The sequence below is a fragment of the Pagrus pagrus genome (assembly GCF_965226575.1).
Source record: "Pagrus pagrus genome assembly, chromosome: 13".
In the NCBI taxonomy this organism is placed as follows: Eukaryota; Metazoa; Chordata; class Actinopteri; order Spariformes; family Sparidae; genus Pagrus; species Pagrus pagrus.
Window position 1 is genome coordinate 2,228,767 of NC_140197.1, and position 15,563 is coordinate 2,244,329.

Consider the following 15,563-nt stretch of genomic DNA (forward strand, 5'->3'; position numbering starts at 1 on the left):
AAGCCGCAGTGTTAACTTTGAGCCTAAATCTCTGGAGTGGAGCAGACGGTACCGGTTTTGTCTCTCGCTCTTGTGCCCTCATTTTTCACTCTTCAGAAATAAAAAACACATCACAGGTTCAGCAATGTCTCCTGTTACTCACTGTATACATATTTTGGCCATAACCATTACACTTTTGTCTAGACCTGCAGGTGTTTGGGAGGTGTTTTCTCATTCATCCTTATGGGGAATTTTTCAAATTTCATTTTACTACTGCTTCAGCACGTTCAGCTATAGAAACCGTTCAACTATCAAAATGTTGAGCTTTTTAAGCTCGTTCAGCCTTGAACTGTTCAGCTTTTAACTTTTCAAGTTTTTCAAATATTAAGCTTTTGCAAAAATAATAGTAATATGGAAGCAAATGTAAAATCCTCAAATCCTCTTCAAAACTCATCCACTTTCAACCTCTTCTTGTGTTAAAATATTTTCATTCAAAATTGGAAATATGGACTTGTATGGTTATTCGTCTCAAGGCCTCAATTATTCATAAGTATGCAGTGTCATAAACACATCTCTGTACAGGGTGGGGATTTCAACATGCAGCATTTCTTGATGTATAGTCTATTGTAGTCTACCTATTTTAGAACATTATTCTATTTTTTAGAACATAACATAATTATTCATAAGTATGCAGTGTCATAACTACATCTTTGACGTTTATAACAAACCAAACCGTTTGAAAATCGGTTGAAAATTGAGCAAGTTATGGTTATTTAAAAAGTACATGTTTCATTACCAACACAATGTTATGGGTGAGCGAGCTACCTGTACCAAGATGGCCGACCTGTGCGGACGTTCGACTCCGTTGGCCAGCAACGCGGACGAGACATCTAGCCTTTATATATATATCTATGGTTAGGGCCACTTGTGGGTCGTTAGTCAAACTGGCCTTTTGAAGGCGTGTCCTTAACGACTCTGTAAGAACACTCCCCACAGAGTTTAAAAGCCTGCCAACTCCCCTCCACTTAGTTTGAACATGCCCTGGCGTGCCAGATGGCCAGTCCACCACCATTCCCAAGTATAACAATGGAGCTGGATGTTGATTTTTTGGGAATATCGTTGGCAACACAAATACAATAATGCCAGGCAGACATTTCAGTTTCATTTGATTCTTAACACATTTTGTTTTGACATTTCACCATGAGGTGACAGTTATCCAGTAGAGCATTATGTGACTAAAGTTTGTCATACCCTTAATAAAGGCGTTTTTATAACAAAATAATTTCATAATAAAAGTCATGTTAGATCAACTAATCTTTTCTCATTAATGTAACTTAAATATATGTTTTATTGATTACAAAAAAGAAAGTATTTGTGATGGAACTCGTGTCTTCCACACATTTTGAGATAAGTCATGGTTATTTATTTTTACAATAATGAAAACAGTGATATTGATGAAGTGACATGTCTGCCCAGAACTCATACTAAAATCAAATCAAATATAGCCCAAAATCACAATCACATTGCTTCAATGGGCTTTACAATCTGTACAGTGAACGTCATCCTCTGTCCTTAGACCCTTGATTCAAAAGACAGCATCTAGTCCAGCCACAGTCTATTCATCCTGCTGCCATCTCACAAAAGATAGAGGTGTCCGCTGTACCACCATACTAGAGAGCAGCTTCTTTCCTCAGGCTGTGAGACTCCTCATTTTATCCTGCCCATGCCACTCTATAAAGTAGTTTGTTTTTCTTATATAGCATAAAGGGACTTCAACTGAAATTTAGTTCTACAAACCTAGTGTTGTAAAATGACAATTAAATTATCCTTTAACATTGAAATTGCAAACCACCCTTGTATACTTTTAAGGAATTAACCAGGAGTGTTTTCTTCTTTGTACCAATGCTGAAACGAAATGAGATCTCCAACAGCAGCAGCTACTGCAAAGTCAGGTAAAATATGTATTTTAGGTAGACTGAAACAGCTTTTTAATTCCAGTTGAAAGAAATTCATTCAACTTAATTTTTTTAGGCAGCCCAAACACTTTTTGTAAAGACAAATTGTTTTGTTTTTGTTTTTTCTACAGTGAAGGGCTTTGGACATCAAAATTACACACCACCTCATTCGGCCATTTACATAGAAATTCACTATAGGGGACCTGTATGTATGAGATGCTCAGGGACTTGACAAAAAGTTGGTATTCGAAGCCCGGGGAATGAGACCGGACTGGAAATAAACCATGCTGCTCAAAGTGTAGTTGTGTCAGAAGTAGGGGTTTTGGCTGCATTACACATTGCCATTGGAGCAGGAGTAGTCAAGGTCACCGGCCACTAGTAAACCTCAAACTAACTTAAAGGGTCTGGCAACAGGCGGACTCAGAGGGGAATAGCACTAGTGTATCATGACAAAATATTGGTGAAATGAACTAGTTTCGCGGCAAATAATGCTCATAGAGGCTGCGCTTCGGTGCCCGGATCACTCGCATTATATGGATATACGCGGCGCTCCACTGGATCTAATTTCGTCCGAACGACTCCAAATGACACCAAAGTTATCTGGGTGAGTAAATCATCGTATTTTATGCTAGAAATAAGGTCCAGGTTGTAAAAAACGGTAGTTACCCTTTAACTAATTGAAATAACTTTTGTGTGATGAAGCTAAAATCAAGTGCACACAGTAAATAAAAATACATATGAATGTAATGGACTGTTATACCATTTTCTTCTTTCTTATATTTCAGATTAGCCATTTTTTGAATCATAATATTGACTTGAGAGGGGAGAAACATATGCAGTCTGTTCATTTATTGCTCTTTTTGTCAAGATGTCTTAATGATATATGTATACAGTTTACACCAGTGTCACATCCTAATTAGATATGCAGTGATTCAGTTTTGATTTTTGATAAAACCCTGAAGTGGCAGGGCTACTTTTATAGGCACTGTGACAACTCCTGGCTCCCATGTTATGTTTGTTAGTCTCTTGTCAAGTTGATAGTATGCATCAGTGTTGCTAAACGTTAGGGTGGGTAAAAAACTCAATGAGGCAATGAAAATGGTATGACTGCAAGGATACAAGACTTGAACACTGATTGGGATAATCATGAATATATTCACATCAGTGACATGAAAAAGCTTTCTAGCTCAAAATTCAGTCACATTGATTTGTGGATTTAATTTGAATTGCCACGAGGATAAGCCTGCATTAGTTATTCCGAATATCCAAAGCTCATCACCATGGCTGAGATGGGAGATGTGTGGAAATTCTGTGGATAACAATTTGTTTTATGCAGGGGGACCCTAATGATTTACAGCTACCATTTTTAAGATTGCTTTTCACAATAAAAAGGGTGCTCACTAAATCTGATATGCAATCAAATATGTTATTCCAAGAGACTCCAGCATGATTAAAAGTACATATTTTGATTATCAGGATAATATTGTGAATGACAATTTAGCCAGGTTAATTGTGACATGAAAATTTCATAACGTCCCCATGACTAGTATGTGGTGAGAATCCTTAGAGAAAAATGCTGCTTGGTAAACACCACACAGCTCAGAACACTTTGAAGACCAGCCAAGAAGAGTTACATTTAGTTTATTTATTAAAAAAAAGAAAAAAACAAATAAAAAAATTGAAGTGTGGTGAGTCGAAGCCATCTCTACACAGTGCCAACATGGTTACTACTGTTCAGATTGACTCAAACCTCTTCAGACACATTGTATCAAGACAAACACACAGATCCTAGGCCAGTGACAGAAACAAAGGAAATGGAGACGCTGCTCACAGCTGAAAAACATAACGATGAATTGGTGGTGAGACAGCTCCAAACAAATCTTGGGAAACAAAATGTTTAATATTTGGAAAAAAACTTTGCATTTAACATATTCTATCATTTCCTGTTGGTATAAAATGATAATATATTGATACTTTGTGCACCACATGCTTAGACATTTCTGGGCACAAAAAAAAAAAAAAAAAAATTGACTTAGTTTATTTGTATTTATTACAGTCCAAAATTTCATTTCGAGAGGGGATAACTTTTTTTATCCCTCGCTTTAACAACCCTGTCATATGGAGCACTGGTTATATTTAAGTAAGCAGTGGGGGTGTCACTGCTGACAGCTCCAGCAAAACCCCAGTTATTGAGCAAAAAATAAAAGATACAGTCCTAGTTTTTGATTCAGCACAGTCTATTGCTATTCAGCAACACTGTGCTGACTAAGTAAATACACACATTCCTGGTCTAAGACCATTGAGTGCGTACTGTGCATTATTTTACCAATTATACTGTGTACCTCACAAGCACCAAGATTCTGCTGTGATAACTTCAGAGAATTACCTGCTGTGCCTCAGAGTCTTAAAATGACTTTAAGTGAACTTCCCCTCACTGGAACAAACAGAACCAATTAAAAAAAACAAACAAAAAAAAAAAACACATAGGGCTATGTTTTGTCTGAACAGAGCAGTTTGGGGAGCAGCTCTCTTGTCAGTTACATATGGTTTCTATCAACTTGTATACAAATGGAGGAAAGAGGGTTTCTTGTGACCGAAACCCAAATACATACTTCAACAACTGTCAACAGAATCAAAAATAAGGGGAGACCAGTATAGCTTGGTCATGTAATGACCATACAGAGGACCAGGTGACTGAACAGTAATACTATGCAGACATGTCAGCAGAACCATTGCGTTAATGTCTATATGGACCTCGCCCATGCAAAAGACAAGAACCCAAAATCAAAACCCAATAAGATGTTGGACACTATCAGGCATTTGTCAAACACATTTTGCTGAGTGACTACAGCACAATGAATCACCATGCCAATGCACTTTAACCCATGACATGAAAGCATTTTAAATACAGTTAATGTTTGAATGAGGGAGAAAACCAAAAAGAAAAAAGGAGTCTTAAAATGTTGCTGCAGGGGAGCATCAAACTATTGTACAGACACACAGTATAATCTGTCCTCTACTAAAGACAAACAGAGAAGAGACTTCTAACGCATCCTGTACTCTGACGTCTTAGACATCTCACACAGCTGACCCTTGAAGTCGATGTCTACAGTGAAGTCCAGGTCTCTCTGCAAACCAACAGCAACAAGTCAGACACAAAAGGCAACGGAATGATGAAGCAACACGTACATAAATCAGTCACAGCAAGTAGGAAATGTTGTCTCTTTGGAATAGAGCTCTGCTTACATTGTTCTTGACATTTGGCTTCATGCTGATGGTGCCGAAGATCTCCTCGCCAGTCTTGACAGTCAGGTAGTCATCCAGGTAGAAGACAGTCTGCTTCCAATGAGTGTAGGGAGACTCTGGGCCTGATAAAAAGAAGAAAAAAAAAAAGAAAAAAGGTATTTAATCAAATCAATTCATTTCAGTTTGCAGGTGCAATCTAGGGATGGGACAATAAAAGATTTTATCGTGGATTATGATTAAAACACAATCCTCACATGAATGATTTGGAAAAAGTTGTCTAGCTGGCGTTCGTACAGCCCTATACTGGCCTCCTGATTTATTTTCATTTGCCTGAGCCCGTCACCGACGACATTCCTGCCATGAGAAATTGTCCCATGCCTAGTGTAAACTGTGTTAAGTGCCTGTTTTTTACGAAGACATCAGCTTTTTATGCAGGCAACTGTTCCACTCCTTTCACAAGTTCAAAATGTCTTCGAGTCAAGGAGAGCTCATACACAGAGAGAGACAGAGAGACAAAGAGATGCACTTGTCTGAACAAAGACAAAGGATTACTGGGTCAATTGTGGCCAAATTGTTACATGATAGTAGAGCCTATAATGTTAATTTACGGCTATGAATTAATCTGCCATTTTATGTTATGGCTACGCTCAAGCAAGCGCAAAGGTTTCTGGCACGGCTACAGCAGGTAAGTTGAGATCAATTAAATTTCTTGTAACTCCAGGTACAATAATTTAAGTCATAGCCCTTTAAAATTGGGCGCCAACAGTTCCTTTAACGGACTGAACTAGAATTACACCATCGGGTCATATGCCTCCGCGCACCAGTCATGTTGCTGTTCTAGAGCTGCAGCATGGGATAATGACATAACATTTTTTGCATAATATTATGCATATCAGTGCATTTAACCTCTGACCTTTTAGATATCAGATGTCATAACTATCATTTTATGCTGTGAGACATTTGTATGTTTTATTGTAATAATCATTAACCCTTGAACTGTGGCCAAAAATGTGTTTTATGAGGTCAGTGACCTCTGACCACCAAATTTTAATTGTCCATTGTTGAGTCATAATGGATATTTGTACTACATTTGAAGAAATTCCCTTCAATGCATTCACAAGCTACGGCGTTGTAAGAATGAGACGCTATGAGGTCATAGTGAGCTTGACAAAATCTTATTATTGAGTCCAAGTGAACAATGACCAAAATTCGAAGAAATTCCCTCAAGATGTTTCCAAGATATCACCGTTACAAGAATGGGGTGTCATGAGGTCGGAATGACCATGACCTTTGGCAACCACAAAGTGGTGTACTCAAACCACCAGCCTATAAACACGGCTGGACCCAACAAGCAATCAACTAAACTGTTCCTATTACGTGCTGGAATCGAACTGGTCACTTGAAACTGGACTCGGACCTGCGAAAATCTTAACAGGACATGAGCCTGTTCCCATAACAAGCTAATTTTAATCAAATGCACACAAACCAAAAAAGAAACCAACAAAACAGGTTAAAGAAATTTTCTTGCGAGTCGATAGTCCAAGCCACAATATCCATATGCATTTCATCACTAACCATCCATCATTTGTGTTAAAGCAGTCTCAATTTACTTACCATGTCCATTACTGAAAGTCTAACTGCTTATTTTTCTCCCTTAAGTTAATGATTCAAGTCAACAATTTTTCTTTCAGCACTGACAGCTATGCCACTGTTAGACTATTGCGTCTTGATTGGTCAATTTCAATAGATGATTGGTTGTATGCCCTGACAAATGACATTTACATTCTTTAAAAAAAGATGTGATAACCATATTTTTTAAACATGTCACACTAAGACTATATACTCAAATTTAAACAACATTTAGAATTGAATAAATCATGTCAATTTCATGTATATAGTACCAATTCACAACAATAAGTCACTTTGGAACAAACTGTTTAATACAAAATCAAATGAGTCAATAGATGGCAGTGATGTACTGCAACAGATTCTCCTGTTTATTAGACGCGTTTCTGTATTAGAGCTAGCATATCCTCTTGTGGTTGCCATTAGCCAGATATGTTGGGAGTTTTGCTTTTGACACGTGAGAAAATTAAGTAGCTGCAGCAACACAAAGCTGCCATGTGAAAACAATATTTTTGTGGATTACACTGTAGATGGATAAATGTTTTGTTTTTGTAATGTTTATGTATTGAAAATGCAGCTTTTATACTGTAGACTGCTGTAGTCTGATTATTGGAAGGAATTTCAGAATAAAAAGGGGAATTTAAATGATGAAGAGTAGCCATGTACAGTAATATAGCTCACTGAGGATGCCATACACTGAGATGCATCGAGAATCGCAAAAGATTCACACCTCCACTAAAATGTCACATAAAGGAATAGCCCAACACTAATCTTAGGGAAGGATTCATCATCAAGAATAAATTTAATCAACAGTATTTGTGTAAAACAAAAAAATGTTATTTAATGTGAATCCTCCTAAAAGCTACCAACAAAAACCTGACGACAAGGGATTATGTGCTTGTCTCAATGTACTGTTGGTAGAGCAGGTTAGTCTCAGTTTCAAAGTCCCAAAGAATTTACCAATTCTACAATATGTTGTTGTTGAATCTAAATTATTATGTAGTGTTAGCTGTAGGGTCAAGGGTTACCATTATAAAAGGCTCCACATTATTCAATTTTCTAAACAATAAAAATGTACAATATTATCATTTATCGATGATACATCAATTTATAGTTTCTGAGGATAATGATAGTATCACAACTTAGGCACATTGCTCTTTAGTTACTACAATAACAGGCAGGCTACACAATCCAAGTTATGGACAGGCATACACCACTGACTAATGAAGACAGGTTAATAATGCTTGATGGGTCAAATCCACCCTAAACACTCGTCTATCTACTATGTAAAGACTACAGGTATATTTGTGTGTGTGTGTGTGTGAAGGCAGACTGACTGGTGGAGAAGCCGGTCCTCTTGTGACAGCGTGTGAACTCAATGTTGAAGTAAGTGACCAGAGCATGGATGTAGTCATTCCTCTTCACCTGCAGGCAAAATGGTGAGGTGAAGGACAGGTCCTCCAACTTTACCGTGTAGATGTCCACCTCCTTAACAACAACAACCAAATAAGAGCATCAGACCAAAGTTGTTAAATTTCAGAATTTCTATTTCAGGAAACAGAGCTGACACCTCCATTGATACACCTCTGTTTTAGAACACTTGAAAAGTATAACAATATCAAACAAGTTATTCATCCACCCACCTTGATGAGACATGCACTGCTGACTAGCTGCTTGGGATCCACAACATCAACCAGAGGTTCCTTAATTGCCACCTCCTTGATGCACGACATATCAAAACCATACACATTCTCCCACCCTGACAGAGGCACAAACACAGGCACACAGCCCAGTTTAACTTCACTCAGAGCAATGCATACAATACATGTGGATAACAGCCAGTGGTGTTCATGTTAACAATTCTAACCAACAGTCATTCAACTCAATTAGTTCCCCCCTTTGAATGCTTCCACAGAATGTAGCTGGACACAAGTGGACTACTTCAGGTTTCATCAAATCCCAGTATCACAGATGACATCCAACCTATTGGAATCTCAGCCTTAGGTTGGCTCAGATGACAGACTACTCACAGTGGATTTTGTAGTCCTTGTACTGCCGGTCTTCAATGGCAGTGACATAAAGTGTTGCCCTGTCCGGAAAAATTAGTCCATCTGGCTTCTGTCGGAGAAAAAAAGACTCAGACTCACAGGTGTATGAAGGAGACTCCCCAGTCTGTACAACAGCCATTAACTACCAAATACTCAGAGCCAAAGTATTGTGTGAGTATCTGGTTAATATCTGGACTCCTCAAATTGAGATTTTGTTAACTTCATATGGCTGGTAAAATCAGTTCAGTCTTAATATTGTGGCTGTTTTGGATTATTCAGTTACAAAAGATTAAATCATTCAAATGAATAGCCACACTGCTATTAAACAGCATATTTGTCTCCCTAATGTTTCCGTTTAAGACCATTGAGGGATTATTAGAAATTAGAAACCAGAGGATAGAAAAAATATTTCAGGAACCAGCAGTTCCACCTACTTCCCAAACCTATCAAGGGAGACAAACAAACACTCATACATACCAGCCATTTGTCTCTGGCATATATGACTGTATTGAGCATAGACTCATAGAAGAGGCAGTAGCCCATCCACTCTGATATGATGATGTCTACTCCCTCTACAGGCAGCTCCACCTCTTCCACCTTTCCCTTGATGATTGTCACAACTGGAGACACAAGAAGGGGTCATTTGGTACAAAAGGAATTCGACTCCATCCTCACATGACCCAGATATATTGTAAAGTCGTGAAGCGCTTGATGCATCACCACATGATTGGATTCTATTTACTTACCATCATCCAGCTTGTTGGCCTTGACAATCTTTACAGCATAGTCCGAGATGCTACTGCACTCTATCTATGAAGACAATGCAAAAAAAAAAAAAAATTCAATTCACAAATGTCCAATTTATGCTGCCGATAGACGCCATTACTGATTATCTGTTCATCATAGCCGAAACCAATAAGATAACTGATATTTTCACTTTATGTTAAAAAGAAGTTCATAACCTGTAGTTTATGCACACCTGATGTTAAGAAGTGCCATAATGAGCAATGGTGGAAGATTTGATTTGACATAGCTTTAATAAGATATGTTGATTTATTAAAAAATAAAAATGGAGCACAGCAGCAGTGTGCTGCACTTGTTAGGCCCAATGCACCAAGAGAGCAAAGAACCTTAATGTTTTATTCTCCTGGGAAAACCGTTTTTAAGAGGCTTGGGATACTTGAAAAAACATGAACACCGGCACAGACATCACACATGGTGAAATCCATTATCTTATATGTGTCACAGAAAATTGGTGGCAGATTGGCTGGATAGGACCCCAAAATATCAACCAAGTAGCCTGATTGTACAGTTTATCTAGATGTACCACGACTGGTAGACATTTGTATTCCGTCTCTCTCGGTGTGACAAGACGTTGTTGATCCGTGCTCTGCACAAGTTTTATTCAGTCCTATTCAAATTCTTATTCAACATAATACCTTATAATCTCAATGAAAAGCACTTAAAACAGTATTTCACAAATCTTCTCATGTACCTGTCCCTTATTTGATGAGTTTAAAAAAGTAATTTTGGACATTGCCATTGGTCAAACCCTATCAACTAATGTTCCAATTACCAAGTCCAGCCAATCTACAAAATGAAATTGTTATGAAATAGCCGAACACATACCCCTATAACCTTCTTGGCTCCTGCTTTGGCAGCAAACATGCAGAGGATGCCTGTCCCACTGCCCACGTCCAGCACCACCTTATCCTTAAAAAGATGCTTGTTGTGGAACATGGAATTGCGGTAGGTGAGGGTGCGAACCTCATCTTTCAGCATCTCCTACAGGGGCAGTAAAAAGGGACAATACAAGGAGAAGGGTTAAGATCTTGTGAGACAGGGACAAAACGTGATACTGCAGTGTGTAAAGAATTTACCTCATGGATGCCAAAGTGGGCATATGAGTCAAAGTAGTAATCCTTTGATGTCATATCCTCCGCTGCTGGCTTGGCTGAGCTCTCCCCCTGAGAAACCTCAACAAAGACACACACACTTACAACCTGGAGTAGACTTGGGCTTCATTCCCCTGTTTGTATATTAAGTCTTATCAAAGTACAAAACTAAGTGTGTGTAGGTATAGTGTAATTAATTGTATTCTCAACTCAGAAATGTGACAAACACCCCTTCCCGCATAAAAGCTAATAGATCCCAACTAATACTGCGCTGTGTTTGTGATTAAAGGCTTATCAAACACTGCACTGGTGACAATTTATTGTTTGACACACTGAGGTCAGGTGAACACTAGAAATATAGCAATCGTGTTAGAAAGTAATGAGTTATCCAAGTGTGGCAATTTTCTTAGTCAATATGTGGTAATGCAACCGGGGATTCTCACAGCAGTGATTCTCTACAGTTGAATCAGCCATCACATTTTTTATTGGAGCTTCCTTGGACAAACGCAAAAGAATAGTTGCATTGACGAAGCCCCTTTAAAAAAAACTGAAGAGTTATTTGTGGTTGATTACCCATTACAAGAAACTGAGGGCAGTCTGTACTGTGTGCAATCTATACAGGTTTGGATTACGTTGAAAAATGGTCATCTAAGCAATGCAAAACCGTCACATTCACAGCAACCTCCACTGCCTACACATGGGTACTAGTTTTACCGATAACTAATTACAATATGAAAAGATAAATGCAAACTTTATATAAACTATGCAATAGTTTGATAATGCTTTTGCCCAAATACCTGCCTAAATATGCACAGCGTTTTACACTGCCCTGGTTAACAGAGACTGGGCCAGCCTCCCCCGGAATGAAATAGATGCGAGCACATGGTTTATAGTACTCCGTGTGATACGACCATGGCCTTCCTCCAGTTTTGCCAAACACTATTTCTTAAAACACAACCTGGTCAACTACCGATTCAAACAGGGTTTCAAAAGTACAGTTAATCACCGGATGTAACTGCCAGGCCTTTACATTCAGTTTAGCCAACTGTGGGATTAGAGTTGGCGTTACAAGCCGCTTCGCTTCAACGAGCTTTGTTAGCTTACTACTTAGCCGACCAGCAAGAAATCCTATCGTAACAAGGTCAAAACTGGATGTGGATGCCACTAATAAACTAATATATCAAGGGAACTATTTCTGCAAAACGATGTTGTTCTGTTAAAACAAGCTCATAATAGCGCAGAGAAATAGGCAGCATCCATGCCTGAAGTGGCTAGCTCGCTAGCTAGCTAATTAGCTGAGAAGCTACATTCCCATGCGGTCCCACAGGGTCTTCGACTCACAACCGGCCGCCTGTCGCACCAACTAAAACTTTCATGCAGTCACTCAAATGTGAAATGTTGGCCATCAACTTCGATTTTCATATACATATAACATATTTCAATAGCTTAAATTAAATATAAGGTGTGCCAGATAGTTTATCCTCCGTTGCCGCTGAATGAATGAGCGGCAACGGCAGATACACCACACGAGTTATCGCTAAAATGGATGCATCATTATCTGTTTCAGAGCGAAGTAATGAGAAAACGCGTATTTTTAGATAGTATAAATATCTGAAGCATCTTTCCTTGCGCAATAAAAATAGGCATCTGTAGTTTGCCACGTTGGCTAAGAGGAGTTTACTGCATTGTAAGATCTTACCTCCATCCTCTCTGCAGGCGCGGCCATTTCGATCTGCTGCTGCTGCTGCTGCTGCCTCTTCTCTTCTTCTTCTTCTTCTTCTTCTTCGTCTTCTTCTTCTTCTTCCGCGTCGTCTTTCTTCTTCTTTTGTTTTTATGGCGGATTGCGACCATGACTTTTAAGGTGCATACCGCCATCTACTGTACCGGAGTATGTAGCATGGGGCTATGTGAAACTACATCATAGAAAAGTAAATTAATTATTTCAAACAAGCAAACTAACCGACTAAACAAAAGGGGAAAAAAATCCCCAAATTCTATGAATTATATCTCCTCCTACAACGGGTTTCTGTCTGTCCTTTAACCTCTCTCCTGCTGTTCCAGGATACCTTACAAGGCTCCATTGTCTTCCTGCCTTATCTGTCCTTTGAGATGGTCTCATTCATTGTTCAATATATATTCTACGCTGCATTAGTATATGTTCTGCATTCTCTGTAATTCTACATTCCAGACATTTGATATACTTTTCCCTATCAAAAACAATGTTTTATTTATTCCTGTTTGGTCTAATCTGAGTCTTTATAGAACCATCATCTCCTGTCTGTTTCTTTTGGACACAGCCTGGGCATTAACAGTTTTACCTAAAGGTAAAACTGTTAATGCCCAGGCTGTGTCATGTGGGGAAAACAAAGGAGTTGGTCAGTGACTTACGGAAAGCACACGCCTAACACCCCCCACTGACCATCAATGGTTCTGCTGTGGAGAGAGTCAGCAGCACCAAATGTCTGGGCGTCATCACAGAGGACCTCTCCTGGACTAACAACACAATCCCTTTGATATCAAACTTTTGTTAGGGCCCAGACCAGCCCTGTGAGGAGTCACACCAGAATCTCAGCCACTCTTCCTCATCATTACTCGTCATGCTCTCGCCTGCATGCAGCCCCAACAGCATGTATTTTATTAACAATTTCAGCCTCTTCTGGAACATGGACATCTTTTCAGTGGTTACTAACTGGTAGGCCTTCAACAATTGTCAAATTACCCATTTAGACATGAAACCTGAAAAACCTGAAAATCCAAACCAATAATCTCATTTCCTCGTTATGAGCCTGTAGAATATTGAATAAAAGTCAAGGAATGTTGATGATAAATGTGCTTGCTATCAAAGTGTAAAAGGTTACAGGAGTGGTCAAATGTGCAACTAGTGATACTTTTTACAATCTTAAACCTTTCTAAGTGAATTTAGCTAGCTATTTTAATGTATACCTACACAATAACAGGAGGCTAATCATTAGCATTTTAATAACCCCATCAATATCCATCACAGCAAGAACAATGAACAGCATCACAATAGGCTCACATACCTCCATAAAAATGAAGATGTCAAATAATATGTCAAAATTGGTGAATTGCCCTGTAGCACCCTATAATGTAATAATTTCCTGATAATGTAATAACGCCTGAAAATGTAATAAAATTTGCACTTAACTCAATTGAAAATGTAATAAAACCCAATAATGTAATAACTTCACCAATAATGTAATAAAATAATCTGACCGATATTGTAATAACATTTTTACCGATAATGTAATACCTTATTACATTATTGGGAATTTATTACATTTTCAGGAGGTTTTTTTTCTTCAAAACTGATAATGTAATACTTGACAGATAATGTAATATATATGTTCATTTTCAGTCCAGAGTTCTACATTTTGTGATTTGAGAATCTAAGAATGTTATATACACTGGATTTGAAACAACAGAATGACTATTGCTTCCCTAGATGTACCTCTTCACTTCACAGATTTCCAACAAATCACTACCTCATGAAAACAACCACAAACCAACAAAACAACTTTCAGTAACACTTCATTTGAAGAGGGTATACATAAGCATTCATACTGTAACACCTGCATACACATTACATGACACCTGGCATAAACATAGGCCTACATATCCACTTGTAAATGGTTATTAAATCACTTTCGATGTCAAATGGACATCTAACTCTATGTCAAGTGGCATAGTGGTCAGCTGACATACTGTCATACTGATAGTATATTGTAAGATTTACCTGTATAAATAAAGGTTAATAAAAATGTCAGCATCAAAATGACAAAACTTGATGACAACTGGCATCCTTTTTGGGGGTTATACAGGGTTTCTGAAGTTGTATGATGTTTCTATGATAGTACAATTCAAATTTGGTGAAAGTAATTGTCTAAAGGTATTACGTCCATTTAAATCCTGTTTTATTGAAGTGACGTCATTTATGCAATGCCATTTGCTGGTAATGTTACTTACCAGCAGATGGGCTGCCACTAGAGGGCCTGCAACAGGCCCGTGCAGAGACCTTTGGAGGGGCAGGTGCTCAAGAAAAAAAAGGCATCAAAACTATATATGTATATGTACAGACCCTTTCCAAAAAATTAGAATATCATGGAAAAGTTTATTTATTTCCATAATTCCATTCAAAAAGGTAAACTTTCATAGATTATAGATTCAGGGCCCACAATTTAAATGATTTCAAGTATTTACTTGTTTATTTGTACATGATTTGGGCTTCCAGCTCATAAAACCCACGAAAACAGGAATTAAAAAAATTAGAATACTGTGAAGAAATCAGCCCAAATTATGCAGGGCATGAATGTTTTAAACTGAGTGTCACACACTAATCATCTTTTAAACTCAAAGCACCTGCACAGGTTTCCCCAGGTGTCATTAAATTGCTTCACTTTGGTTCAATTGTCTCAGTTCGGTTCAATATGGGGAAGACTGCAGACTTGACAACTGGCCAGAAGACCATCATTGATACCCTCCATAGGATGGCTAAGCAAATCAAATCAAATCAAATCAAATTTTATTTGTATAGCCCAAATTCACAAATCACAGTTTGCCTCAGAGGGCTTTACAATCTGTACAGAGACGACACCCTCTGTCCTTCGACCCTCGATTCGAGTGAGGAAAAACTTGCCCCAAAAAAGGCCCTTTTAACAGGGAAAAAATGCGGAAGAAACCTCAGGGAGAGCCACAGAGGAGGGATCCCTCTCCCAGGACGGACAGACGTGCAATAGATGTCGCATGTACAGAGCAGATCAACGAGATCACAATGTATTCAATTATAAGCGATGGTT

General features: G+C 38.4%; 1 protein-coding gene across 2 annotated transcripts; it reads right to left on the reverse strand.

Annotated features, from left to right (window-relative positions):
- Positions 1-3,559: 3,559 nt before the first annotated feature.
- On the reverse strand, positions 3,560-12,540 carry prmt1 (protein arginine methyltransferase 1). Of its 2 annotated transcripts, none has more exons than XM_084370695.1 (10): positions 12,449-12,540; positions 10,735-10,821; positions 10,484-10,639; positions 9,601-9,664; positions 9,332-9,474; positions 8,837-8,924; positions 8,450-8,565; positions 8,144-8,294; positions 5,181-5,302; positions 3,560-5,062 (listed from the first exon to the last, which is right to left on the reverse strand). In XM_084370695.1, the coding sequence occupies exons 1-10, from the start codon at positions 12,473-12,475 to the stop codon at positions 4,979-4,981; spliced, it is 1,038 nt and encodes a 345-aa protein (XP_084226821.1). In that variant the 5' UTR covers positions 12,476-12,540; the 3' UTR covers positions 3,560-4,978. The 2 variants fall into 2 exon arrangements, with proteins under 2 accessions (XP_084226821.1, XP_084226820.1); XM_084370694.1 differs by having other exon boundaries at positions 10,735-10,830.
- Positions 12,541-15,563: the final 3,023 nt, after the last annotated feature.

Bases quoted from the DNA above. Each gene is read 5' to 3' on its own strand.
- prmt1 (XM_084370694.1), bottom strand. From the start codon at position 12,475: ATGGCCGCGCCTGCAGAGAGGATGGAG. The intron at 9,665-10,483 runs GTATGTGTTCGG...TTGTCTTCATAG, and splicing joins GAGCCAAGAAGGTTATAGGG to ATAGAGTGCAGTAGCATCTC. The intron at 8,566-8,836 runs GTGAGTAGTCTG...TGCCTCTGTCAG, and splicing joins CAAGGACTACAAAATCCACT to GGTGGGAGAATGTGTATGGT.